This window comes from Bos indicus x Bos taurus, chromosome 11, assembly GCF_003369695.1.
Source record: "Bos indicus x Bos taurus breed Angus x Brahman F1 hybrid chromosome 11, Bos_hybrid_MaternalHap_v2.0, whole genome shotgun sequence".
Taxonomy (NCBI): Eukaryota; Metazoa; Chordata; class Mammalia; order Artiodactyla; family Bovidae; genus Bos; species Bos indicus x Bos taurus.
Window position 1 is genome coordinate 10,959,150 of NC_040086.1, and position 27,659 is coordinate 10,986,808.

At 39.2% G+C, this 27,659-nt stretch overlaps 1 protein-coding gene and 1 pseudogene across 7 annotated transcripts in view; one reads left to right on the top strand and one right to left on the bottom strand.

The window, feature by feature from the left end:
* ALMS1 (ALMS1, centrosome and basal body associated protein) overlaps window positions 1–27,659 on the bottom strand; it is a 190,536-nt gene that overhangs the window by 144,018 nt on the left and 18,859 nt on the right. For all 7 annotated transcript variants that reach the window (XR_003513293.1, XM_027554877.1, XM_027554878.1 and 4 more), the window contains exons 2-4: window positions 14,207–14,332; window positions 3,977–4,172; window positions 60–177 (exon numbers count right to left, since the gene is read on the bottom strand). Coding sequence is in view for 6 of the 7 variants with exons in the window: in XM_027554877.1 (XP_027410678.1) it covers window positions 60–177; window positions 3,977–4,172; window positions 14,207–14,332 (440 nt within the window). In the remaining variant the exon portion in view is untranslated. The remainder of the gene's footprint in view (window positions 1–59; window positions 178–3,976; window positions 4,173–14,206; window positions 14,333–27,659) is intronic.
* LOC113900666 lies at window positions 15,720–22,330 on the top strand (annotated as a pseudogene).

The following is a 27,659-nucleotide window of genomic DNA, read 5'->3' on the forward strand; positions in this document are numbered from 1 at the left end:
AGAACAAGAAAAGAAAGAGTAAAAAGGTTATATGCAAGTACAAAAATAAATCATCCTACCTCAGAGGTGCAAAATCTAGTTCACTTTGATGAAATAAGGAATCAGGCCCAAACTCTTGACGTTCTGTCAAACATGTCAGCAAAGGCAAATCAGGAGAAGCAAAATTGTCCTGTAGGACTGCAAAGTTTCAAATATAAAAATGTTGGGAATGCTGATAATTTAACTGCTTAGCTTATATAATATTTTAAAGAACCTAAATGTTGCCATCTGGAACTTTCTACAAGCATTAGTATGATAATGTAACAACAGCAGCAAATACCATTTATTAAGATCCAAGTTTGGAGAAGAAAATGGCTACCACTCCAGCAATCTTACCTGGAAAATACCATGGACAGAGGAACCTGGCGGGCTACAGTCCATGGGACCACAAAGAATCAGACACAACCGAGCGACTAAACAACAACAAGATGCAGGCACTTAACCTAATATTTTATTTAATCCTCATAACAACCTTGAAGTATAGGTATTATTACAGTCATCTTATAGTTGGGGAGACATGACCATAAATCTTAAAAAATATTAAGTAATCTGTCCACATTCAAATAGCTTATATGCCAGAGTACAATCTAGACCTAAACACTATATTTTTTAGCAAATGCTCCTAACAATTACGATCGTTTCTTTCCATCTTACATCAAAATGTGGTTCACAGGCTCCCAAGCATCCTTAAGATACTCCCAGAAGATGCCTGGGTCAAAGTGATATTCAAAATAATATTAACATATCATTTGCTTTTTTCACTCTCATTATTTCATAAGGATACCATGGAATTTCCCAGGAGCTACATCACATATGATAGAGCAACATCCTGAAGGCAGAAGCAGATATCAGAACCTGTTTGTCTTCTAATAAGTCAGACATTACATATTTTTAAGTAAAACAACACTAGTCCTCTAAATATTTTTGATTTTGAAAGTTATTTTTCTAATAAACCAGGTTAATTTATAACATCAATGGAGTTGCTACTTTTGAATGAATTGATAAACTCATTTTTAAAGTTTTTCAGTTTTAATAATTTCTAATATTGGAAAACATCAATAAGCCACGTCAACAAAAGTTCTCAGTAATTTTAAATGTGTCAAGGAAATCCTGTGGGCAAAATGTTTGAAAACTGCTAATTTAAAGGGAAAAAAATGCTTGTGAATACCTGAATGTCACCTTAAATAAGTTCTAACATCCCTAAATATGTACAACTAGGTATAAACTCCTATTCCTTATAGTATTTATACAATTACAAAAACAAAAAAGTAAACACTAGCAGAAACAAATCTATGAAACCAATAGTCTTCTATCTCATATTAATTTAACTAGACAAGTGATGTTTTGCTAAAACTGAAATGTGCTTTAAATATGAATGTAATACTGTGACTACAGTATACCTTCTTGATTTCACAATGCCTATAATAAAACTGCATTCCTTCCCTATCATAACTGTCACACTCTTGTTTTAATCTTCAGTCTGTCTGCTTCCCACTTTGATTACCAATTCCATGTCTGCTTTACTCAGAGCTATATCCTCAGTGCTTAGCAAAATACCTGCTACAAAGTACCTCCTACACTTAGTAGGCACTCAGAATACAATTATTTATTTAATAAATGGATTAATAAAAAATGGGAAACTGAAAGATAACAGTAACATTTACCACCAAGGACTAATTGGTACAACTCTTCCTTGGCTCTGGCCAATAAGCTCAGTCTTAAACCTTCATAACAGAAATCTTTCATTCCTCTAAGAATCGTGAAGATTTTTCAACAAAGACCCCACATTTCCTCACACCTGGACAACTGTTGCTGGCCTGGATAGTCTTTTTTGAAATATCTAACCGTTCCGGCCACAGTCATCATCATGACATTTGCCACTGATGAGATCCACTCTACAATGACTGGATTCCAGCCTAACAAAGTCACAGTGATGAAATTTCCTCTGGTCATCAGATCCCAGGATCTGATCTAATTATTAAAATGTTCTATTGTATCTACAGTAAATGAGAAACTGGAGCTGTATAACTCAAGCTATGTAGCAGAATCTCCAACCCAATGCTGAAACTATTCTATTGGAGAACTTCACTTATTTGCTGTGACATAATGCTCACCTTTTTTTGTTATATAGCTATATAACATTATTAGCTATATTATTATTATTAGCTATATCCCATTATTAAATGGCTCTACTAGTTGAAAACAGCCTCCCTACAAGTTTTGTAGTCTCATTTTCAATTCTGCTGCTGCTGCTGCTAAGTCGCTTCAGTCATGTCCGACTCTGTGCGACCCCATAGAGGGCAGCCCATTAAGCTCCACCGTCCCTGGGATTCTCCAGGTAAGAACACTGGAGCGGGTTGCCATTTCCTTCTCCAATGCATGAAAGTGAAAAGTGAAAGTGAAGTCACTCAGTCGTGTCTGACTCTTAGCAACCCCATGGACTGCAGCCCACCAGGCTCCTCCATACATGGGATTTTCCAGGCAAGAGTACTGGAGTGAGGTGCCACTGCTTTCTCTGATTTTCAACTCTAGACTAGGAATTGGCAAACATTTCCTATAAAAGGTCAGCGAGTAAATACTTTAGGCTTTGTTGATCACACATGGTGTCTCTGCCCCATGTAATTCTTTTGTTCATTTGTTTTTTACAATCCTCTAAGATGCTAAAACCTTTTTTAGCCCACAGACAGTACAAAATCAGGCTTCAGCCTGTGACTAGTAGCTTTCAGACCCCTGCTGTAGACCATTATCTAACTCAGCCTATGGTACTATTATTTTCCTTTTATTGTACTGTCTTTCCAAAAGACAACACAGCTTTCCTCTATATATTCCTAGTGTATAACACACAAAAGGCACTTAGATATTTGCTAAATAAATGAATAAATGAAAAATAAGTTGCTTCATCTTTAGCATGACAGTCCTTCAAACATCTGATCATAGCAAAGTCTTTTCGTTCATATGCTATCAATGTTACCTCCTCTTCAAGGGAACTCTAACTCTTGTCAACGTCTTTCTTTAAATATAAAACTAAAATTGACTTTGATGATCTACATCACTGAATATATTGGCACTGATACTTTTTACTTGGATAGCATTTGAAAAGAACTTGTTGGATTAACTGCTAATTCATGCTCCTCTACAAAATTCTGTTAAGACACCTCTATGGTTGAATCCCACACCCTTGACAAAGGTTAACTATAAAATCTGTGATGGTTGCATTTTCTTCAATTTTTGAAACTAAAAATCTGAAGAAAACAGAAGGAAAACAAAATAATATTTGAATTATGAATTAGGCATAAAAAAATTGAAATTATCATACTGCCTAAGCTTTCCTATATATGTGCAGCAATCTAAAGTAATGAGAGTATAATTCTATCTCCTACCTTGATGATTTGAAAAGGACTTAAAGTTTATCTTTTGTAAAGAGCTAATAAATTAGTTCCATATTAAACAGAAGAAAGCAGGAAGATCTGCCTCAGACAAGTCATTTAACCTCTTTATCTCAATGTTTGGATCTAAAAACTTAGGATAATGATAAATGTCTTAACTAGTTCTAAGAAGCTAATTAGGTAAGCATGAACATTTGTTTTCTGTTTGGTTTTCATACATCATGGAGCCTCCATTGCTGAGAGAAGCAGTCAAAAGATAACACATGTGGTTACCCCCAGGAAAAACCCCAGAGTCAGGACTGAGGAGGCATATCCATGAAAGAAAGCTTCTATGCCTTCTGAGAGCAACAGAGAATGATAAAATGAGGAACAATTGCATATTTAATGTAACTAGACCAGCTGGCCAGTGTGAAAAACCAGAAATAAACTAACACATTTGAGTACAGTTCTACAGAGCTCAACTCAAGGATTCGGACGCAAGATTTGGAGTCCCCCGTGTGTATTTTGTAAATGTGAGGTATTACTACTAGCTAAAAATAAAGAGGTATTACCTAGCAACGGAGAACATAAGAGGTCTCTGTTGGGATCCTTTCCTTGATTTTCTGATTGGGTCAATATACCTTCCTCCAAAGAGGTGAAGTCGGTCACTTCAGTCCCTTTCTCTCTCATATTAAACCCAGTCTGGGCTGTATCCAAGGTGCAGGATGAGTCCATTTCTTGAGGAAGACAATGCCAAGATTCTGTTCTCTAAAACAAGAATTTTAAAGGAAAATATGCTAAATCATTAACTGAGTTACCATACATATTAACATTTAGATTAAAATGTCCATTTACATTAGCATATAGCTTTCTATTTCACATTTTCATCAAAATTTTTTTCACAATAAGATTTTTTACCTTTTCCCATTATTACACATCTTTTAACGTGTTGAACCACTGGCATTTCTGCTATTCTTTAATATTACTTCTCATCATTAAAACAATAAATTTGGTTCTTCATGATGAAATCCTACAATATCATAAAACTGAAAAAAAATTTCCAAATCTAAAGCTACAATATTCTTTACACATGACCACTTTACTAACTCTTATTTGCTATACTAGTTTCTAGTGGACTTCTTGGTACAAAACATGTGGTTTCATGAGTCGTGAGTGGTACATTTGTCTCTTTCAAACGTTAACTCTTTTACTTGTGGCATGATTCAGAGCAATGTCTCTCAAAATACCTATGGTCAGTTCTCCCTACTTCCAACTCATTACAGAATAACATTTTATTAATACTAATAAAAATTAATAGGTAACAAATAAATAAAAAATAAATTTACAAACTAAAAAAAAAAAAAAAAAAAAAAACTAGGAAAATGAAACTGAAAAGGTATATAAACCCAAAATACAAAACACATGTCTAAGTGTCATTTTCTGATACTAAAAAACATCAATTTGCTATAAAAGTTTCTAAACACTTCCTCTCGATTCTTTTTATTTCTTGACAGTAACAGGCAATTCATGGACTGGCACCAATCTACAAACCACACTAAGCAGCAATGTTGAACTAAAGTTGAATTAAAGACTAATGGTAACCAGTTTTATAGGCATTTTCTGTTTAAATCTGGTTATTTAAAAAACAAATTTAGTATTAGCTATTAAGAATATTCTTCCTGTCATGCTATTAAAGTATTCCTTTATTTTCACTTTAAATTAATTTGATTAGGAATGGGCACGAAATTTGATCAAACAGCATTAGAGCATCATTTTTCCCCAATTACATCTGATAAAATACAGCAATAAATTTCTTCATAATGTAACAACTTCACAGTAGTAGGCAGATGGTAGATGAGACCTTTAACTAGATTTGATAGCAGTCTTTAACATTCTCAGTGATTAAGATTCATTAGTATTTTTAAATGCTTTTGTTCTCTAACCTTGTTCTGTATATTTTAATACAAGGAAATTTTTTAAAAAATATAAAAGACTTCATGGTTGAATTCATTAGATCCAAAAACCTTTTTGATAGTTGGTACTATTATAACATTCTTGATTTCTTCTTAGTTTCAGTTCAACTCCATAAGCTTTGACAGGTTTGTATTAAGTCTACCTCATTAAGGTGGGGTTTTTTTTTCTTGATTGGATTTGCTAGGAATGTATACATTTTTTCTATCTTCAGTGTAACAGTTCTACTTTCTAACTTATTTCTGCTTTTCTCTTTACCATGTTTCCTCTACTTTCAGCTTTTCATTAATTATACAAACAAAATTTTTTATTAAACAATGAATTATTTTAACCTATCTGTTTAAAAAGATGAGACAATGACATTATATTGATGGCTATCAACAGGCTTAGACATATGATGTACTGATATTCATTATTTTATTCCTTAACCAAATTAAATTTTTTTAATTCCCAAATGACCCACATATAAAAATATGTATTATAATTTAGGACGATTTCACAATTTCAACAAAACTTTAAAGGATTATTTCCATTAGTTAAAATCCTCTAACCAAATGTGCTTAAGAGTAAGCTTTAAAAAAAAAAAAAAAAAAAGATACACAACTATCCACTTTCTAATATCAGCTACAAAAAAATAAATATACGGAGAAAAATAATCCTGGAGAATAATATTCTAAAATATTAACACTATCCATCTATGGCTTACCAGATAATAGACCTTTGGCATTCCAAAATATACCAATCCCATCTATGTCAGATAAATTAGTCAAATCCGTAACATCAAATTGCTATTGGAAACATGCTTTATACATTTTTCATACTTGAAAAATAAAAAGGAATGTGAGAATGATTTTTTTTTCTTTTGAGAGTATTCAATTCAATAGGGAATAGTGGGCCAATGAATAGGTTTGAAAGCAAGGGAATTCCAATCATCTTGGGATTTTCACTACAACAAAATTTCGGGTCCCAACTTATCTCTTAGCCCCTCTGACCAGGGTTTGAGCCTTGTCCCATAGTTTATTCTTCACTACAGATGAAAGATATATGCATTTGTTCTCCTGTCCATACTCTGACCTCCACAGATCACTCAGCTCCTAAACTGCAATAATTTTGCAACCTTATGAAGACAACTATCCTACCACATTTACACTTCCCTGGTAGCCCAGTTGGTAAAGAATCTGCCTGCAATGCAGGAGAGCCAGGTTCAATCCCAAGGTCAGGATGATCCCCTGGAGAAGCAAATGGCAACCCACACCAGTATTCTGCCTGGAAAAATTCCATGGACAGAGGAGCCTGAGAGTTGGACATGACTGAGTAACACTTATTAACTGCATTTTCCTCTTTATCACTCTTAAGTGCTTGTCAGTTCAGTTCAGTCGCTCAGTCATGTCCAACTCTTTGCGACCCCATGGACTGCAGCACGCCAGGCCTCCCTGTCCATCACCAACTCCCAGAGTTCACCCAAACCCATGTCCATCGAGTCGGTGATGCCCTCCAAACATCTCATCCTGTCATCCCTTTCTCCTCCTACCCTCAATCTTTCCCAGCATCAGGGTCTTTTCCAAGTCAGCTCTTCACATCAGGTGGCCAAAGTATTAAGAGTTTCAGCTTCAACATCAATCCTTCCAATGAATGCCCAGGACTGATCTCCTTTACGATGGAGTGGTTGGATCTCCTTGCAGTCCAAGGGACTCTCAAGAGTCTTCTCTAACACCACAGTTCAAAAGCATCAATTCTTCCGCACTCGGCTTTCTTTATACTCTCACATCTTTATACTTTATACTTTCCCATCTTTATACTTCAACTCGCACATCCATACATGACCACTGGAAAAACCATAGCCTTGACTAGACGAACCTTTGTTGGCAAAGTAATGTCTCTGCTTTTGAATATGCTGTCTAGGTTGGTCATAACTTTCCTTCTAAGGAGTAAGTGTCTTTTAATTTCACGGCTGCAATCACCATCTGCAGTGATTCTGGAGCCCCCAAAAATAAAGTCAGCCACTGTTTCCCCATCTATTTGCCATGAAGTGATGGGACCAGATGCCATGATCTTCGTTTTCTGAATGTTGAGCTTTAAACTAACTTTTTCACTCCCCTCTTTCACTTTTATCAAGAGGCTCTTTAGTTCTTCTTTGCTTTCTGTCATAAGGGTGGTATCATCTGCATATCTGAGGTTACTGATATTTCTCCTGGCAATCTTGATTCCCGCTTGTGCTTCCTCCAGCCCAGCATTTCACATGATGTACTCTGCATATAAGTTAAATAAGCAGGGTGACAACATACAGCCTTCACGTACTTCTTTCCTGATTTGGAACCAGTCTGTTATTCCATGTCCAGCTCTAACTGTTGCTTCTTGACCTGCATACAGATTTCTCAGAAGGCAGATAAGGTGGTCTGGTGTTCCCATCTCTTTCAGAATTTTCCATAGTTTGTTGTGATCCACGCAGTCAAAGGCTTTGGCATAGTCAATAAAGCAGAAATAGATGTTTTTCTGGAACTCTCTTGCTTTTTCAATGATACAGCGGATGTTGGCAATTTGATCTCTGGTTCCTCTGCCTTTTCTAAAACCAGCTTGAACATCTGGAAGTTCATGGTTCACGTATTGTTGAAAACTCGCTTGGAGAATTTGGGGCATTACTTTGCTAGCATGTGAGATGAGTGCAATTGTGTGGTAGTTTGAGCATTCTTTGGCATTGCCTTTCTTTGGGATTGGAATGAAAACAGACCTTTTCCAGTCCTGTGGCCACTGCTGAGTTTTCCAAATGTGCTGTCATATTAAGTGCAGCACTTTCACAGCATCATCTTTTAAGATTTGAAACAGCTCAACTGGAATTCCATCACCTCCACTAGCTTTGTTCGTAGTGATGCTTCCTATGGCCCACTTGACTTCACATTCCAGGATGTCTGGCTCTAGGTGAGTGTGAGTGATCACACCATTGTGATTATCTGGGTCATGAAGATTTTTTTTGTACAGTTTTTCTGTGTATTCTTGTCACCTCTTCTTAATATCTTCGGCTTATGTTAGATCCATACCATTTCTGTCCTTTATTGAGCCCATCTTTGCATGAAAAGTTCCCTTGGTATCTCTACTTTTCTTGAAGAGATCTCTAGTCTTTCCCATTCTATTGTTTTCCTCTATTTCTTTGCATTGATCACTGAGGAAGGCTTTCTTATCTGTCCTTGCTATTCTTTAGAACTCTGCATTCAAATAGGTATATCTTTCCTTTTCTCCTTTGCCTTTCACTTTTCTTCTTTCCTCAGCTATTTGTAAGGTCTCCTTAGACAACCATTTTGCCTTTTGCACTTCTTTTTCTTGGGGATGGTCTTGACCACTGCCTCCTGGACAATGTCATGAACCTCTGTCCATCCGTCCATAGTTCTTCACGCACTCTATGAGATCTAATCCTTTGAATCTACTTGTCAGTTCCACTGTATAACGCGAAGGGATTTGATTTAGGTCATACCTGAATGGTCTAGTGGTTTTCCCTACTTTCTTCAATTTAAGTCTGAATTTTGCAATACTAAGTTCATGATCTGAGCCACAGTCACCACTGAACAGTGACCCCACAAGAGACTGACCCAGACTTGTTTGTGAGTGTCCAGGAGTGTCCAGTAGAGGCGTGGGTCTGCGGTGGCTGCTGCAGGGTCAGAGGCACTGAGTGCAGCAGTGCGTGCCCGCACCTTTTGAAGGAGGTCGCCGTTATCTTCATCACCTCCACCATAGTTTGGTCTCAGGTCAAACAACAGGGAGGGAACACAGCGTCCCCCCACCATCAACAGAAAACTGGATTAAAGATTTACTGAGCAAGGCCCCGCAGCCCATCAGAACAGACCCAGTTTCCCCCTCAGTCTCTCCCATCAGGAAGCTTCCATAAGCCTCTTATCCTTCTCCATCAGAGGGCAGACAGAATGAAAACCACAATCACAGAAAACTAACCAAACTGATCACATGGACCACAGCCTTGTCTAACTCAATTAAACTACCCAAGACAGACGGGTCATGGTGGAGACATCTGACAAAATGTGGTCCACTGGAGAAGGGAATGGCAAACCACTTCAGTATTCTTGCCTAGGAGAACCCCATGAACACTATGAGTGTTCACAGTCATCTTTATAAACACTGTTTCACAAACATTTCTGACTTTCTTACCCTTTTCCCCTACCATCCTATCTGCCTAGCAAAAGTTGAGTTCTAGTTGAACCTCTCCTTGTCTTAATCCAAGCAACAGCACACTGCTGAACAAAACACACATTCAGACTGGATTTCCTTTAGATTTTTTTAAAATGAATTTTTACTGGAGTATAGTTGATTTTTTTTATTTTAAAAATCTTGCTTCCCACGTGGCACTAGTGGAAAAAAAGAAAAAACACCCACCTGCCACTGCAGGAGACACAGAAGATGCAGGTTCAATCCCTGGAGGAGGAAATGACAACCCACTCCAGTTTTATCACCTGGGAAATCCCATGGCCAGAGGAGCCTGGTGGGCTACAGTCCAAGGGGTCACAAGGAGTCAGACGTGACTGAGCACACATGCACTGGTGAACCGTTGGTTTACAATGTGTTCGTTTGTGCTGTACAACAAAGTGAATCAGCAATATGTATACATATATCTTTTTTTTGGATTTTCTTCCTATTTAGGTCTCCACCGAGCACTGAGTAGAGTTCCCTGTGCTACAAAGTAGGTTCTCATTAGTTATTTATTTTATACTTAGCAACAATGTGAGCTGCTGGCTCAGAGCTTAAAGCCTCTGCCTGCAATGTGGGAGACCTGGGTCCAATCCCTGGGTCGGGAAGATCCCCTGGAGAAGGAAATGACAACCCACTCCAGTACTCTTGCCTGGAGAATCCCATGGAGGGAAGAGCCTGGGAGGCTACAGTCCACAGGGTCGCAAAGAGTCGGACACGACTGAGCGACTTCACTTTAGCAACAATAGTGTATACATGTCAATCCCAATTCCCCAATTCATCCTACCACTCTCCCTTCTTCCTTGGTATTCATATATTTGTTCTCTATGTCTGTGTCTCTATTTCTGCTCTATGAATAAGATCACCTATACCAGTTTTTCTAGATTTCATATATATACATTAGCATACAATATTTGCTTTAGATTGATAACATTAAACCTCAAAGGCACTCAGCCCTGCCTGGAAGTTCTACTATAGTTTCCTGCCAAGCTGACTGGCCAAAATGATTACTTTATACTTTCCTCAGAACTACTGAACTCTCCTTCCTCATTTTCAACTGATGACCTCATTTCCCACTTCAGTAAGCAAACAGCAGGCGATGGAGCTCCCTTATTTTCCTATCACAAGATCTACAGCCCTATTACCTAACCCAGATTTTCATTTTATGACTTAAACTGTCTTTCCCTCTAACCTATCAATGGCTTACCCATCTCATTCCATTTTTTCTAATGATTTCTTTCCTATATGTGATTTCCCGCTTTCCTTCACACAATTTCCCTTCCTACTGAACAATTCTTCTCTTTATGCAAACATACTCCAATAATTTCCCATCATAAAATAAAACTTTAAAAAAATCTGTTGACCATTCTTTTCTTTCTGCTTATTTTGCTATGATCCTGAGTGTTATATCCTTTTAATTAATATAAAAAGACCCTCAAATCTCTAAATATTTTTGATTGATATGGAGAGGGATGACAACAAAATAAATACAAACAAATTTTTAAGGAGAAGTAAAGGCTGGAGATACAAATTTGCAATCTTTAAGTATACAGGTATATTTAAAGCCCCAGATCTACATGAGAATCAAAATATTCCAACAAACAGAAGTCAAAAATTCAAATAAGTTGAGGGGACACAATTCAACAAATAACAATCTCCCTTCCATTAACGGTCACAATTACTATGCTTTTTCTTGTTAGGGTTTCTCGTAACCCTTTTAGCTTGGTGACAGTATATCTCCTTCCTCTGTATCTTGCATTCAATGGATAGTAACTGCAATTCAGAGAAAACTGCAGGAACCAGAAGAAATCTGATACCTAAGTTATTACATAATCACCTTTAAATATTTAATCATTATGAGTAAGACTGTATTTTTTTCCTCCTACAAACATATAAGAGCTTTTTCCTATCTGCTCACAATTTTTCCATTTCCTCTAAGTTTATTACTATGTTCTAGATTAGTGGTTCCCAAAATTTGGTCCGAAGATCCCTAGGAGTCACTGACATCCTTTCAGGGAAGTGACATGGGCCTCCATTTTCTAACTATGTACCTATATAAGGCTAGATTTTCTTCATATAATTTAAGCAAAACAATATATCCCAATGGACTAAATGCAGAAAGCAAATCTGAAAGTTTAGTTATGACAGTTAATTTTATGTGTTACTTGGCTGGGCCACAGGGTGCCCAGATATTTGGTTAAACAATCTGGGCACTGTGAGAGCATGTCTGGATGAGATTAACATTTGATCCACAGACTTAGTAAAGCAGACTGCCCTTCCTGATGTGGGCAGGCCTCACCTAATCCACTAAAGGCCTGAATAGAACAAAAGGCTACACAAAAGATAATTCGCTCTCTCTGTCTGATGGTTTTCAAGCTGGGACATCAGTCTTCTGCCTTTGGAATCAGACTTGGCACAGAACTTACACCATCCGCTGGCCTGTCATTGAGCCTTTAGACTTGGGTTAGAACATATACCATCAGTCAACTCCTAGGTCCAGACTGGAATTAAGCTATCAGCGCTCCTGGGTCCCCACATTATAGAACTTGGGATTTCTCAGCCTCCATAATCACATGAGCCAATCTGCTAAGGGAAATGCGGACTGAAACTGCCCGCCATGACCAAGCAAGTGGCCAGCCACTTGCATGAGTTATCTTAACAATAGGAGGTCCATGGTAAGTAATGTGCAAGTACAAGCTACCACCGTCAGGAAGAATTTGGGAAAGGTCAAAAGGAGATAGGAGACACCAGCCCAAACATCCTACCAATCTCCCAGAATCCTTCTCTTGGCTGAGCTATGCACACACCACCAGGAAGGACCCTGAGACAGAACGATCAACCCAGAAACTAAACCCCATCACCATAAATCCAGAGACTGCAAGTCTCATGGCAGAGTAGTTCTCTTGGGTTCCCTTACCCTCCTGCTTGCCACCTGGGTTTTCCCCAACAAAATCTCTTGCTTTGTCTGCATGTGTGTCTCCCTGGATAATTAATATCCAAGTATTTAGACAAGCGCCCACTTTGGGGCCATAGACGGGGTCTCCACTCCTGCAACAAATTCCTTATAATACACACACAGACACAAATACATATATATATATATATATATATATATATATATATATATACACACATACACACACACACATATATATACATACTGTATATATGTGGGCTTTCCTGGTGGCTCAGACGGTAAAGAATCTGACTGCAATGCAGGAGGCCTTGGTTTGATCCCTGGGTCAGGAAGATCCCCTGGAGAAGAAAATGGCTACCCACTCCAATACTCTTGCCTAAAGAAATCCATGGACAGAGGAGCCTGGCGGGCTACGGTCTAAGGGGTTGCAAAGAGTTGGACACAACTGAGCAACTAACACTATTGTAAATACACATGTATTATCTCCTATTGGTTCTATTTTTCTGGAGAACCCTGTCTAATATAACAACTGTCTTCTAGTAAGGCTAACATTAAAGAGATGTGCAAAAATGTAAAACGATGCCATCCTTTCAACCAATTTTTTTTTGCTTTGGAAAACAGTAAATTTTCATTTTAAAACATATTTTTATGTTAATATATAATGGATTTGTATTTTTAAATAAATGTTCTTAGAATGATTTAATTTTAATAACTTGACATCAGTTCAGTTCAGTCGCGTCCAACTCTGCGACCCCATGAATTGCAGCATGCCAGGCCTCCCTGTCCATCACCAACTCCCGGAGTTCACTCAAACTCATGTCCATCGAGTTGGTGATGCCATCCAGCCATCTCATCCTCTGTCGTCCCCTTCTCCTCCTGCCCCCAATCCCTCCCAGCATCAGGGTCTTTTCCAATGAGTTAACTCTTCGCATGAGGTGGCCAAAGTACTGGAGTTTCAGCTTTAGCATCATTCCTTCCAAAGAACACCCAGGACTGGTCTCCTTTAGGATGGACTGGTTGGATCTCCTTGCAGTCCAAGGGACTCTCAACAGTCTTCTCCTACACCATGGTTCAGAAGCATCAATTCTTCGGCACTCAGCTTTCTTCACCGTCCAACTCTCACATCCATACATGACCACTGGAAAAACCATAGCCTTGACTAGACGAACCTTTGTTGGCAAAGTAATGTCTCTGCTTTTGAATATGCCGTCTAGGTTGGTCATAACTTTCCTTCCAAGGGGTAAGTGTCTTTTAATTTCATGGCTGCAATCACCATCTGCAGTGATTTTGGAGCCCCAAAAAATAAAGTCAGCCACTATTTCCCCATCTATTTGCCATGAAGTGATGGGACCAGATGCCATGATCTTCGTTTTCTGAATGCTGAGCTTTAAGCCAACTTTTTCACTGTCCTCTTTCACTTTCATCAAGAGGCTTTTTAGTTCCTCTTCACTTTCTGCCATAAGGGTGGTGTCTGTCATCTGCATATCTGAGGTTATTGATATAGACAACCCTTATAAACAAAAACTCTTTAAAACACTTTTGAAAAATGTAAAGGAATCCTGAGACCAAAAAAAAGTAAACTGTTGTCCTATATAATTAAGGCTGCCAAAGATCTACTAGAAAAGTGGAATATTAAACTAATTCACCTCTTTCTGCTCTTCATAGCTAAATCAGAATTTCTCATGCTGCTTATCAAAAGAAAGTTTTCCAGTTACAGAAGACATACCTGATCATCGCCAGAACCCCACGGAGCTATATTTTCCAAAGAGGCCACGTTAGTATCAGAAATTTGTGTTCCACTATTGTTGTGATATAATGGCTGTTGCCACAGATGACAAGTCAATGGAACAACCTGAAAATCAAAGGCAGATTTAAAGAGAGTAATAACACAATCCCTATGACTAAACAATAAACAAATTTAACGTTTAAATTATGTTTGTCAGTTTATAAAGCACTTTCACAAATATAACATTTAGACTTCATAATCACTGTCCAACTTACTATCTTCAACCTCCCTGGTGGTCCAGTAGTTAAGAATCCATCTGCCAACGCAGGAGACATGAGTCTGATCCTTGGTCCAAGGAGATCCCATATGCCAGAGGGCAACTAAGGCCAGGCACCACAATTACTAAGCCCAAGCTCTAGAGCCCCTGTGCTCTACAACAAAAGGAGCCACCACAAAGAGAAGCCTGCACAGCCTAACCAGACAGTAGCCCCACTCCCCACAACTAGAGAAAGCCGATGCACAGAACGCAGTGCAGCCAAAGTTAATTATTTTTTAATTAATTAATTTAAAAAAATTAGGAAATAGTGATTTTGATTACACAGTAAGGACTTGATATATTCCAACAAACCACACCAGTTCTTTAACCTATGCTTGTACCTGGAGAAGGTAATGGCAACCCACTCTGCTATTCTTGCCTGGAAAATCTCATGGACAGGGGAGCCTGGTGGGCTACAGTCCATAGGCTCGCAAAGAGTTGGACACTACTGAAGTGACTTCGCACACATACTTGTAGAAGTAAAAGAAGCAAGTAGAAGCAAGCAAGTTACCTATTTCACAATCTTACTATTTGAGACATCTAAGAAATTAACCCAAATAACAGGAATTAAAATCATCTGAGAGCATGGAAAATGGGGACAAAGTTGGGCTCATTTTGCATAATCAGAGGTTGAAGCAGGGCTCTCCTATTTGTGAAAGAAGGCAATAAAAACTGAAGCAGTGTACACGGAAAAGATCAGAGGCAATCAAACAAACATGACTTCAGTCACGCCAAGTCATCTACTGGTTCAGGATGGGTTACTGAGATTTCCCCCAATATTCCTGGAGTGTAAGAACCCAAAGCTTCCAATGTAAAACCTCCTTTTAAAGAAGATGCAAGGGGCAAGGCGGAGACAACCAGAATAGAGAAGAACACCAGGAAGAGAAGAATGTACCAAAGGACAAAACAAAGCAACACTCCTGCTAAAAATGAAATTACAAACTATACTTTCAAAGGTATTTCAAAAGACTTCAAAATGAGAATACCTCAGACTCTTAAAGAGACTTTTTAAAAAGAGACATATACGGGGAGGGAGGAGGGAGGAGGGTTCAGGATAGGGAACACGTGTATACCTGTGGCAGATTCATGTTGATACATGGCAAAACCAATACAATATTGTAAAGTTAAAAAATAAAATAAAAAGAGACATAATGTCCATAAAAAAAGAAGAGATTGATAAAAATAAAACAGGCAGCTATGAGTCAAGAAAAGATGCATGCTCACAAACCCACAAATGTCAAAGAACCTCTGAAGGAAACTCAAGATCATAAGGTAATTTTTTCCCCCATAATTAAAACAGTTACTACACTAACAAAACATTTTTACAGAGCACATACAACAATGTGCTTTTGATGAGAAAGGCAAGCTTAACTCAAAAATCTATTCAATAACTAAAGAGATTCTATTCAATAACTAAAGAGATTCCTATGGTATAGACTCTTTCATGAGGTTTTTCTCAAAAGGTAGAACAGCATGGGGCACACCCACCTTGCTTCAGTGGCATTTTCTGAGGAGTAACGAACAAAAAGCAAAGAAAGGCATTTTGCAAATTCATTTTGGCAATTTGAAATCCCTAAATAAATAAAAATAGAGCCAATGTTCTGGCACAGTTAGTATTCCTGGAGCCCTCCAGGAACGAAGAATGCCAAAATGAATGTTCATAATGGCTATTCACTGCAACTAAATAATGCTGGGTGTACTGCACAGGGTCTTGCCTTTGAAAATAGCTGATTCATATTAGCTTACAAAAAAAAGTTCAATTCCCTAGGACATTTGTAGAACACTAATGATACAATATTACGAAAACCAACACTTTGACAAACTAACCCAGTGTGTGAGAAAAAAGAACACACTCTCACTTTTATCAGCTAAAAAAACCTTAAAAGTTAAAATTAAATGTTAGAAGTTCTTATTGTTTTTCATTCGCTCAGTTGTATCCAACTCTTTGTGACCTCATGGACTCCAGCACGCCAGGCTTCCCTATCCTTCACTATCTCCCAGAGTTTGCTCAAACTCATGTCCATTGAGTCCATGATGACATCCAACCATCTCATCCTCTGTCGCTCCCTTCTTCTGCCCTCAATCTTTCCCAGCATGAGGGTCTTTTCCAGAAAGTAGGCTCATTGGAAAAGTTCTTATTAAAAAATACATTTCCCAGAACTTATTTTTATTACCTACCCAATGGTTTATAGACTTCATTAAGGAAATTAATTTCTAATACATTCCCGTATGTTTGATCAGTTTTCCCACAGGTGCCTCAGGTATTGGTATAACCCAAACACTTGAAAGAGAATTCTTAAGATGAATGCTTTAAAACTAAGCAGGTGTCATCAGCAACTCTGATCTGAGGTTAAATGCCTTCTGGTATAAACAGTTTCAGAGTCCTTCCCTGATTAGCTTTTAATATTAAAAGTTTGTGGTCTTTAGTGGTCTTCCAACTACATACTACCTATCAAAGAAACATTTTAGATCTAAGGATGCATATCAATTAAAAGGATTAAAAAAAGATATTTCATGCAACAGTAACCAAAATAACACAGGAACAACTGTATTAATTTCAGACAAAATGGACTTTTAAGTCAAAAACTGTTACAAGAGACAAAGAAGTATGTCATATAATGATAAAAGGGACAATTCACCAAGAAAATATGAAAAGTATATTTCTGCACCAAACCTCAGAGCTCCTAAATTAATGAGACAGATGTTGAAAGAACTGAAGGGAGAAATATACAACAACATAATGAATAATGTCCTTTCAATAATGCATAGAACAACCAATCAGAAGAATAAGAAAATACAGAAATCGAACAACACTACAGACCAATCAAACCTAACAGATATATATATAGAAGACTCCATCCACAAACAGCAGAATACATTTTCTCAATTACACATGAAACACTCCTCAGGACAGAACACATGTCTGGCCATAAAACTCGTCTGAATAAATTCAAGAAGACTGAAATAATACACAGTACCTTTTCCAATCACAATGTAATGAAACTAGAAATAAACAGCCTAAGAAAAAACTGGAAATTTTACAATATGTGGAAATTAAACACTACACTCTTAAACAACAAGAAGTCATAAAGGAAATTAGAAAATACCTTGACACAAATGAAAATGCAAAATATCAAAAAAATTTATGGATGCAGTTAAAGAAGTACTAAGAAGGAAGTTTAAGCTATAAATGGCATGCCTTAAAAAAAGGTAAGATCTCAAGTAACAATCTAACTTGCACCTCAAGAAACTAAAAGAAAAACTAAAACCTAAAAGTGAAAATAACAAAAACTGGAGTACAGATAAATGAAATGGTCAACAAGGAAAAAAATCATGAAACTAAAAGTGATTTTTCAGAAAACTGACAAAATTGATAACCCCTTAGGCTAGACAAAGAAAGAAAAAAAAAAACTCAAATAATAAAATCAGAAATGCAAGAGTTGTAATATTCCATTACAACCAATGCCACAAATAAGGACCATAAGAGAACATTATGAACAACTGCACACCAACAAACAGGACACACATTAATCCCTAGAAAGACACAACCTACTAAGACTGAACAATGAAAAAACAGAAAATCTGAAATGTATAACTAGCAAGGAGATTGAATCAGTAATCAAAAACTTGGCAACACAGAAAAGCCAAGGACCAAATCACTTCAATCACCCTCAAAAATGTTAGCACACAGAATTCACAACACATTAAAAGTATACACCATGATCACGTGGGGATTAACCATGGAATGCAAGGATGATTCAACTCATAAAAATCAATCAATACTTCACATTGACAGAATGAAGAACAAAACCACTGATGATCTTTACTGATACAGAAAAAGCACCTGAATATTCAATACCCTTGCATGATAAAAGCACTCAACAAATGAGGAACAGAAGGAAACTCATCAATATAATGGGACTTCCCAAAGGTGGCTTAGTAGGTAAAGAATCTGCCTGCAATGCAGGAGACACAGGTTCAATCCCTGAATTGGGAAGATCCCCTGGAAGAGGGCATAAATCCACTCCAGTATTCTTGCCTGGAGACTCCCATGGACAGAGGAGCCTGGTGGGATACAGTCCACAGGGTTGCAAACAGTCAAACATGACCTAGGCCACTTATGAGGACCCACAACTAACTCATAGCATACTCAATGGTGGAAAACTGAAAGTTTTTCCTCTAAGACCAGGAACAATGCTTAAGAATGCCTACTCTTGCCATTTCTAATCAACACAGTATTGGGAGTATCAGCCAGAGCAAAGAGACCCCAATAAATTCTCACATATATATGATCAAATAATTTTCAATAAAAGTATAAAGTTCATTCAATGGGAAAAGGATGGTCTTTTCAACAAATATAAAATTAAAAGGGAAATAAACTTTCCCACAGAAAAGGACAGAAAAGAAACTTCCACTTCTCAACCTTGGCACTGAGTGGAGGGAGTTAAAAAGAACTTCCCTGAGAATCTGATCGGTAAGCCAGTACTGATTCAGGTTTTCAGTCTGAATTCATGCTGCAGTATTGTCCAAAACCGGAGAATGCAACGGCACCCCACTCCAGTACTCCTGCCTGGAAAATCCCATGGATGGAGGAGCCTGGTGGGCTGCCATCCATGGGGTCGCACAGAGTCGGACACGACTGAAGTGACTTAGCAGCAGCATTCCTTTAGTGTTCTAGAGGCCAGATCAAAGACTTAAAGACCTAAAACTATAAAACTCTTAGAAGAAAATTCAGAGCAAAAGTTGTACAACAGTAGGTTTGGCAATGATTTCTTGGATATGACAGCAAAGGCACAAGCAACGAAAGAAACAACAGACAAACTGGACTTCATGAAAATTGTAAAATTCTGTATATCAGAAGACACCACCAACAGAGTAAAAACGCAAACCACAAAATGGGGGAAAATATTTGCAAATCACATACCTGATATGGGATTAATAGCCATAATATATAAAGAACTCTTAAAACTCAAAATGGAGCAGGCAATGGCAACCCACTCCAGTACTCTTGCCTGGAAAATCCCGTGGATGGAGGAGCCTCGTAGGCTGCGGTCCATGGGGTCGCTAAGAGTGGGACATGACTGAGCAACTTCACTTTCACTTTTCACTTTCATGCATTGGAGAAGGAAATGGCAACCCACTCCAGTGTTCTTGCCTGGAGAATCTCAGGGACGGGGGAGCCTGGTGGGCTGCCGTCTATGGGCTCACACAGAGTCGGACACAACTGAAGTGACTTAGCAGCAGCAGTAAAACTCAAAAACAAAACAAAAACCACCCAATTAACCTATTATCAAATAGGCAAAGAACTTGCAGAGCCATTTCTCCAAACATATACAAATAGCCACTAAGTACAGGGAAAGATGTTCAACATCACTCATCAAAATAGTAAGACATCACCTCATACTCATCAGGATAGTGAAAATGAAAGTCACTCAGTCGTGTCCAACTCTTGGTGACCCCATGGACTGTATCCATGGAATTCTCCAGGTTTAGTATACTGGAGTAGGTAGCCTTTCTCTTCTCCAGGGAATCTTCCCAATCCAGGGACTGAACCCAGGTCTCCCGCATTGCAGGTAGATTCTTTACCAGCTGAGCCACAAGGGAAGCCCAAGAGTACTGAAGTGGGTAGCCGATCCCTTCTCCAGCGGATCTTCCCGACCCAGGAATCGAACCAGGGTCTCCTGCATTGCAGGCAGGTTCTTTACCAACTGAGCTATGAGGGAAGCCCACTCATCAGGATGGCTACTATCAAAAAAAAAAGAAAAAGAGAAAGAAAAAAAATAACAAATGTTGGCAAACATGTGGAGAAACGGGGACCCTTGTGTAGTGTTGGTGAAACTATAAAATGGTACAACTACTATGGAAAACAGTAGGGAGGTTCCTCAGAAAACTAAAAATAGAACTACCACCATGTTCTAGCAATCCCACTTCTGCGTATATATCCAAAAGAACTGAAGGCCAGGTCTAGAGATATTTGCAAACCTATGCTCACAGCAGCACTACTCACAACAGCCAACAGGCAGAAGCAATCCAAGTGTCTTATCAGCTGATAAGGGATAAACAAAATGTTGTACATACATACAGTGGAATGTTATTCAGACGTAAAAGGAAGGTAATTGGGTCACTACTACAACATGGATGAATCTTGAGGATGAAAGTGAAAATAAGCCAGTCACAAAGGACAGATACTGCATGGTTCCACTTAAAAGAGGCATCTAGAGTAATCAAATTCATAGAAACACAAAGCAGAAACGTGGCTGCTAGGAGCTGAGATGAGGGGAAATGGGGAGTTGTTTATGGTGCAGAGTTTCAGCTTTGCAAAATGAAAAGAGTTCTGGACACCAGTTGTACAACAAGGTTAATGTATTTAACATGATCAAACTATACACTTTAAAATGGTTAAGATGGTTAAGATATTCTCTGTATTTTATCACAATTAAAATTCTTCTTAAAAATTTTCAATCCCCAGATAAACCTAAACGGAAAATTTATTTCTTTTACAAGAAATACTAAGGGAAACGCTTCAGGATGATACTAGAGAGTAACTGAAATTTATACAAAATAACAGAGAATTAATTAAAGCAATTACACAGCTAACTGCAAAAGACAGTGTAACTGCGTATTTCTTCTCCTTTCTTCCCTTTGACAATCTAAAAAGCCTTCACTGGCAGGATATGCAGCAAGAAGACCAGGCGGAAAGGGGCAAGGCAGGCTGTCACCGCCAGCATCAACACGGGCAGCCTAGTTCGCCACCGAAAGGAAAACAGCAGATCTGGAGAAGCAGTTGTCTGATGAGAAGGTATGCATAGCAGCAAAATTCATCATTCATGCCCCTCCTGGAGAATTTAACGAGGTGTTTAATGATGTTCTGTTATTGCTTAACAATGATACTCTTCTGAGGGAAGGGGCAACCCATGCATACCTCAGTAAAACTGAAGGTTTTGAAAATCAGGTACTGAAAACAGAACATGGTAACTTGGGAAACGGAAAGTTTTTGGAACCAAAAAACTTGATCACTTAAAAAAGGACACAACTGATCCAACACTGTACAAGCAGAAAACGCAACTGAACCATGGCAAACTTCAGTAATAACTCCTCTCTGCTGCTGCTGCTGCTGCTGCTGCTAAGTCACTTCAGTTGTGTCCGACTGTGTCAGTACTGTATGTGGTTAAAAAAAATAGACAGCAAACAGTTATTGCATGCATAGAAAGCCATTAATTTCAAGCAAAAAACTTTTGGAATGGTCATTGGAGGTCAGAGTGGACGTTTACAATCATTCCTTCAACTACTCAGGTGCCTGGCATCTTGAATTCAGGTTCATTATTATGAAAATGTTAAGGTTCAGCTATGAGTCATAAAGATATACAAGATTCCCTAACGGTGTCTAACGAGGTGCAAACAGCAAATGAATTTATAAAGATTGAAGAGGCTAAAAAGAATGAATATCAAACTGTCATCAGTGAAAATTATCAGACAATGTCAGACACAACTTTCATCAACGGTTCCTAATTATTCACACTAAGATTGATTGGAACAAGATCCTTAACTACAAGCTTGGCAAAGAAATGCAGAATGCATTAAGATAAACACTGCAAGACCAGATCATTTTAGTGCCTTTGTGTTTTAAAAAATACTCGTTACAAAAATATTCAAAACTGTCAAGCTCACCACCTAGTCAGATGGGCAGTTGCCATTTAAAATCACTGTAATTAATTAGTTCGATTAAAGCACAAAGTTTAGTAATCATTATTTTCTATTTCTCTTGTTCAAAGAGGACTGAAAATCAGTTTAGTTTAAATGTTTTTTACTTTCTGTTATGCCTTTCTTTCTTATAATGAAGAGATGATTTCTCTAATGTCAAACATTTTTCAAGTGTTTCAAAATTTTTTTACTTACCGTAACCCTAAAATTTCTGCCTTTGGTTTATAAAGTGGATAACTTTCGATATTTGCCCAGTTCATTTTAATGAAGTCAGTAATGGACACTAGTTTAAGGAGGCTGATGTACTTAGCCATATACGCTAAAGAAATTGTCTACATTTTTCCCTTCATCTCTTTCTCTTATGTAAGATTGAGATTAGAGGGAAAACATTTTCTTTATCTGTGTTTAAACCTTTCAAGAAGGTTATTTAGCTAGCTTAGCATTTAAACTTTTTTGAAACAAGGCCAATGTCTAATGCTGTCTTGACATTCTGAATTAAATGAAAATACTTATTTCAGAAATGCATTTAATGCTTTTTCCTCTCGTGAGTTATGCAAATTAGCTTTGGATTACAAGCTATGTCCCCAATTTATGTTTATCATAAAGCCACAACTGTATTATAACAAGGCAAAATGTAACATATATAATCCTGAACTCATGACCATGACTCAGTTTGTTTTTCTCTTGTACAGAGAAGCACTAAAATTCAGTGTCTTCCCTGGTGAGCTAATGACTGGGAATTCACCTTGCAATGCAGGGGACACAGACAGGTTCGATCCCTGGTCCGGGAACTAGGATCCCACGTACCACAGAGCAACTAAGCCCGCGTGCCACAACTACTGAGCTTATACGCCACAACTACAGAGTCTGTGTGTTGCAACGAAAGATCCCGCACGCCGCAGTTGACCTGACAGCGAAAGAAAGGAAGGAAGGAAGGAAGGAAAGGGGAAAAAAAGTAAAGTACTAAAATTCAATGTGACAATAAAGTGAAAATTTTCCTATTTCAAAAAAGAACGATTGTATGAAACAATATATATCTAACTGTACTGCTAGGCACATAAACATACAGAAACGTATTTGACAATGAGAGCACAAAGGAGATCAACAGGTACTGATCTGTGCTGAAATAAGGAAACAATACCAGATGATAACTCAAAAGAAAGGAAGAAATGAGCACAGAAAAAGAAGACAAAAGAAAGTTCATATAACTAACTACAAAACATCTGCTTGTTATTCTCCCTCCTCCCAGATTCTTCAAAAAACCTATTACAGAAAGTATTAACTCTTACAATACCTCACTTGGTATGTAACATATATCTGTAACATATGCAGACATATGTTTAACAGTAATAACATTGAAGGGGCAGGGTAAGGAATGGGGTTATATTGGCATAAACCTTCTATATTTCACTGAAATTTAGTCCTAATGAATCTCAAGCAGATTCTGATAAATTAACAGTGTATACTGTAAGCCACAGAAAATAACTCAGTAATTATAACTTTAAAAATCATTAGAATTAAATCAAAACAAGAGAAAAATATCTACTTAAAACCAAAAATGGCAATATAAGGTCTAAAAGAACAAAAAGACACAATATATAGAAAACAAAAAATTAAACAGTAGATATAAATCAAAACATATCAATAGCATTTAATGTGAGTGAATTAAACAACCCAATCAAAGATATATAGTTGTGCTAGACTACATGAAAAACAAGATTCAACTATACGCTCTCTACAGGAGACACACTTTAGGCTGAAAACACAAACAGGGTGAAAGGAAAAGGATGAAGAGCAGATTTATAATCTAAAACATGCAGAGTGGCTAGTGCAATATAAAAATGTATTACAATAAAAAAGGCTACTAAAAATAAAGAGGAGCATTTCAGAATGACAAAAGGGTCAATCCACCAAGAATAATCTAATAATTCAAAATATATATTCACTTCGCATCAGAGCTCCAAAATACCTTAAGGAAAAATTAACAGAACTGAAGGAAAAAAGAGACAATCCAACAATAATTAGAATTCAACACTCCAGTTTCCCAAAGTAGTGGATGGATATTTTTTGGTGATACTTGAACATTTAAAGGCGGCTGCAACGGGCCAAAGCCTTTGACTGTGTGGATCACAATAAACTGTGGAAAATTCTGAAAGAGATGGGAATACCAGACCACCTGATCTGCCTCTTGAGAAATCTGTATGCAGGTCAGGAAGCAACAGTTAGAACTAGACATGGAACAACAGACTGATTCCAAATAGGAAAAGGAGTTCGTCAAGGCTATATATTGTCACCCTGTTTATTTAACTTATATGCAGAGTACATCATGAGAAACACTGGACTGGAAGAAACACAAACTGGAATCAAGATTGCCGGGAGAAATATCAATAACCTCAGATATGCAGATGATACCACCCTTATGGCAGAAAGTGAAGAGGAACTGAAAAGCCTCTTGATGAAAGTTAAAGTGGAGAGTGAAAAAGTTGGCTTAAAGCTCAACATTCAGAAAACGAAGATCATGGCATCTGGTCCCACCACTTCATGGGAAATAGATGGGGAAACAGTGGAAACAATGGCAGACTTTATTTTTCTGGGCTCCAAAATCACTGCAGATGGTGACTGCAACCATGAAATTAAAAGACGCTTACTCCTTGGAAGGAAAGTTATGACCAACCTAGATAGCATATTCAAAAGCAGAGACATTACTTTGCCAACAAAGTTCCGTCTAGTCAAGGCTATGATTTTTCCTGTGGTCATGTATGGATGTGAGAGTTGGACTGTGAAGAAGGCTGAGCGCCGAAGAATTGATGCTTTTGAACTGTGGTGTTGGAGAAGACTGTTGAGAGTCCCTTGGACTGCAAGGAGATCCAACCAGTCCATTCTGAAGGAGATCAGCCCTGGGATTTCTTTGGAAGGAATGATGCTAAAGCTGAAACTCCAGTACTTTGGCCACCTCATGCGAAGAGTTGACTCATTGGAAAAGACTGTGATGCTGGGAGGGATTGGGGGCAGGAGGAGAAGGGGACGACAGAGGATGAGATGGCTGGATGGCATCACTAACTCGATGGATGTGAGTCTCAGTGAACTCCGTGAGTTGGTGATGGACAGGGAGGCCTGGCGTGCTGCGATTCATGGGGTCGCAAAGAGTCGGACACGACTGAGCGACTGATCTGATCTGAACATTTAAAAAAACAAACAACAAAAAAACCAGAGCAAATCAATGGGTTTCCTACACACCGGCAGTGAACGATTAGAATTTGAAATTAAAAACACGATACCACTGGGACTTCCCCAGCAGTCTAGTGGGTAAGACTCTGGGTGCTTCCATTGCAGGAAGGGTGGGTTTGGTATGTGGTCAGGGAACTAAGATCCCACATGAGGTACAGGGAGGAAAAAACCCATTTACATTAGCACCCAAAAAATGAAATAGGTATAAATCTAAACAAATATGCACCAAATCTAAACTCTGGTGAAAGAAATCAAAACAGAACTAATTAAATGGACAGATAGTTCATCTTCATTGTTAGCAAGACTCAATACTGTCAACATGTCAGTTCTTCCCAACTTGATGTATATATTCAATACAACTCCAATGCAATCCAAGCAAGTTATTTTGTGGATATCGATAAACTGGTTCTAAAGTTTATATGGCAGAGAGCCAAGGCGGCAGTGAGGGAAGGCATGCAGTCTGCATCTACCCACCCCTAGGATATTCACCAGGCAATGGTGGGGGATTTCCTGTGGACAGGCTGAAGGGAGGAGCCCTGGGGGAGACCAGGTACCAGGTAGGGCCAAGCAGGGGAAAGTGCAGGCCTGGGGACCAGTGACTGAGGGGCTGCTGGGGGAGAGGGAGCAGTTTTAGAACCAGAAGTGGTTTGGGTGCCCAGAGCAGTCTGGTCTGGGCACCTTTCAGTGCTAGAAGCCACATGCCTGCTTGCCTCGGAGGGGTGGGGATCCTGGGGGATCACAGGAACCACTGGGAAAAGCCCCTGGGGTGCCCCTTTCACTTTCCAGAGACTGAGGGGCTGCGGGGGGAGGGGTAGCAGTTTTGGCATCAGAAGCAGTTTGGACGCCAGGGACAGTTTGGATGCCTTTGGGTGCTGGGAACTGCATACCTGCTCTACCAGAAAGGGGAGGGACCTCTGAGGGGATAAGAAGTCCCACTGTGGAAGGCCCTGGGGTTCCCCCTTCACTTGGCCCCAGGGAGCCTTTATGGGGCCCAAGGGCCTCTGGGACCCTCTCAACCCTCCTGAGGAGCTCTTTGCCTTCCAGGGTACCTTTTGCTCTTCAGGGACTCATCCACCTGGATGGGTCCTGTAGATGTGAAACAGGGGAGGGAGGCTCCTGCAGGGAGAGAAGACCACCCAGCCGGGGGAGGCAACTGCAGGGTTCCAGTAGCAGGGAACTGCCTAGTGTTCCCCTGCCCACTCGGCCCTGGAGCGTCTCCTAAGACCACCACCTCCGGGCCCCCCTCCACCCTCCAGGGGGCCCCCCTCCAGCCCCTCTCCTCCCTCCAGGGCTTACTCCTCTTTCCAGGCCAAGTGCTCAGCCATCCGGGTGGCCCCCCACCCTTCAGGGTCCCCCTCTGTCCTCCAGTTCCCTCTCCCCTCCAAGGTCCCTGTCCTCTGTGGGCCCTCATCCCCCAACCAGGGGCTCTGTCTGCCCTCTGGACTGGGCCTCCACCATCTGGGACCCCTTTCTCTACCCTCTGGCTCCCTCCTCCTTCCAGGGGCACCCTCTATTCTTCAGGACCCCTCTCCCTCCAGGGTCACCTCCAAGGGCACCCACTGCCCACACAGGTCCTGCGACTGCAGAAGGGAAGGAAGACAAAGCAGAGCCAGCAGGGAAGGGTCCCTCTGGATGGGGAGGAGAGGGGAATCCATCTGGTGTTCCCCTACCCACTCGGCCCCAGGGAGCCTCCTGGAGACCCAGGTTTATCCTCCCCACCCTGAAGCCAGAAGCACTGCAGAAACCTGGGTGGAGTCCAGGCCACCTGCCACGCCCTACACAGAGGCACTGCAGAGGCTTTCTCAGTTTGGGTAGAGCCCCCTCTCTAGGGTCTTCTCTGGAGGCTTAGGTCCTGAATCAGGACCCCATCCCCCCAATAAATCCCATCTCCACCCAAACAACACCACATAAGTCATCCCCCACCTAAGCACTGCCCTTCACATTCAAGGTTTGTTTCTGTTTTTAAGGTTGTTTTTTTTTTTCCAATACTTTTTTTACTGTTTACCAGCAGAGTTCGGTTTTACCCTCCAGTGGTTGTTTCACACATATTCTTATTTTTTCTATTATTTGTTAGTTTTCTAAATTTATTTTATTATTTTTTAATCTTCATTATTTTTCTGCCCCCTCTTGATTTTTCTTATTTTCTATTTTTATAGATATAATTTTTTTTCTTCTCTCACTTTGCTACTGGAGTCCACTTTCACCCTT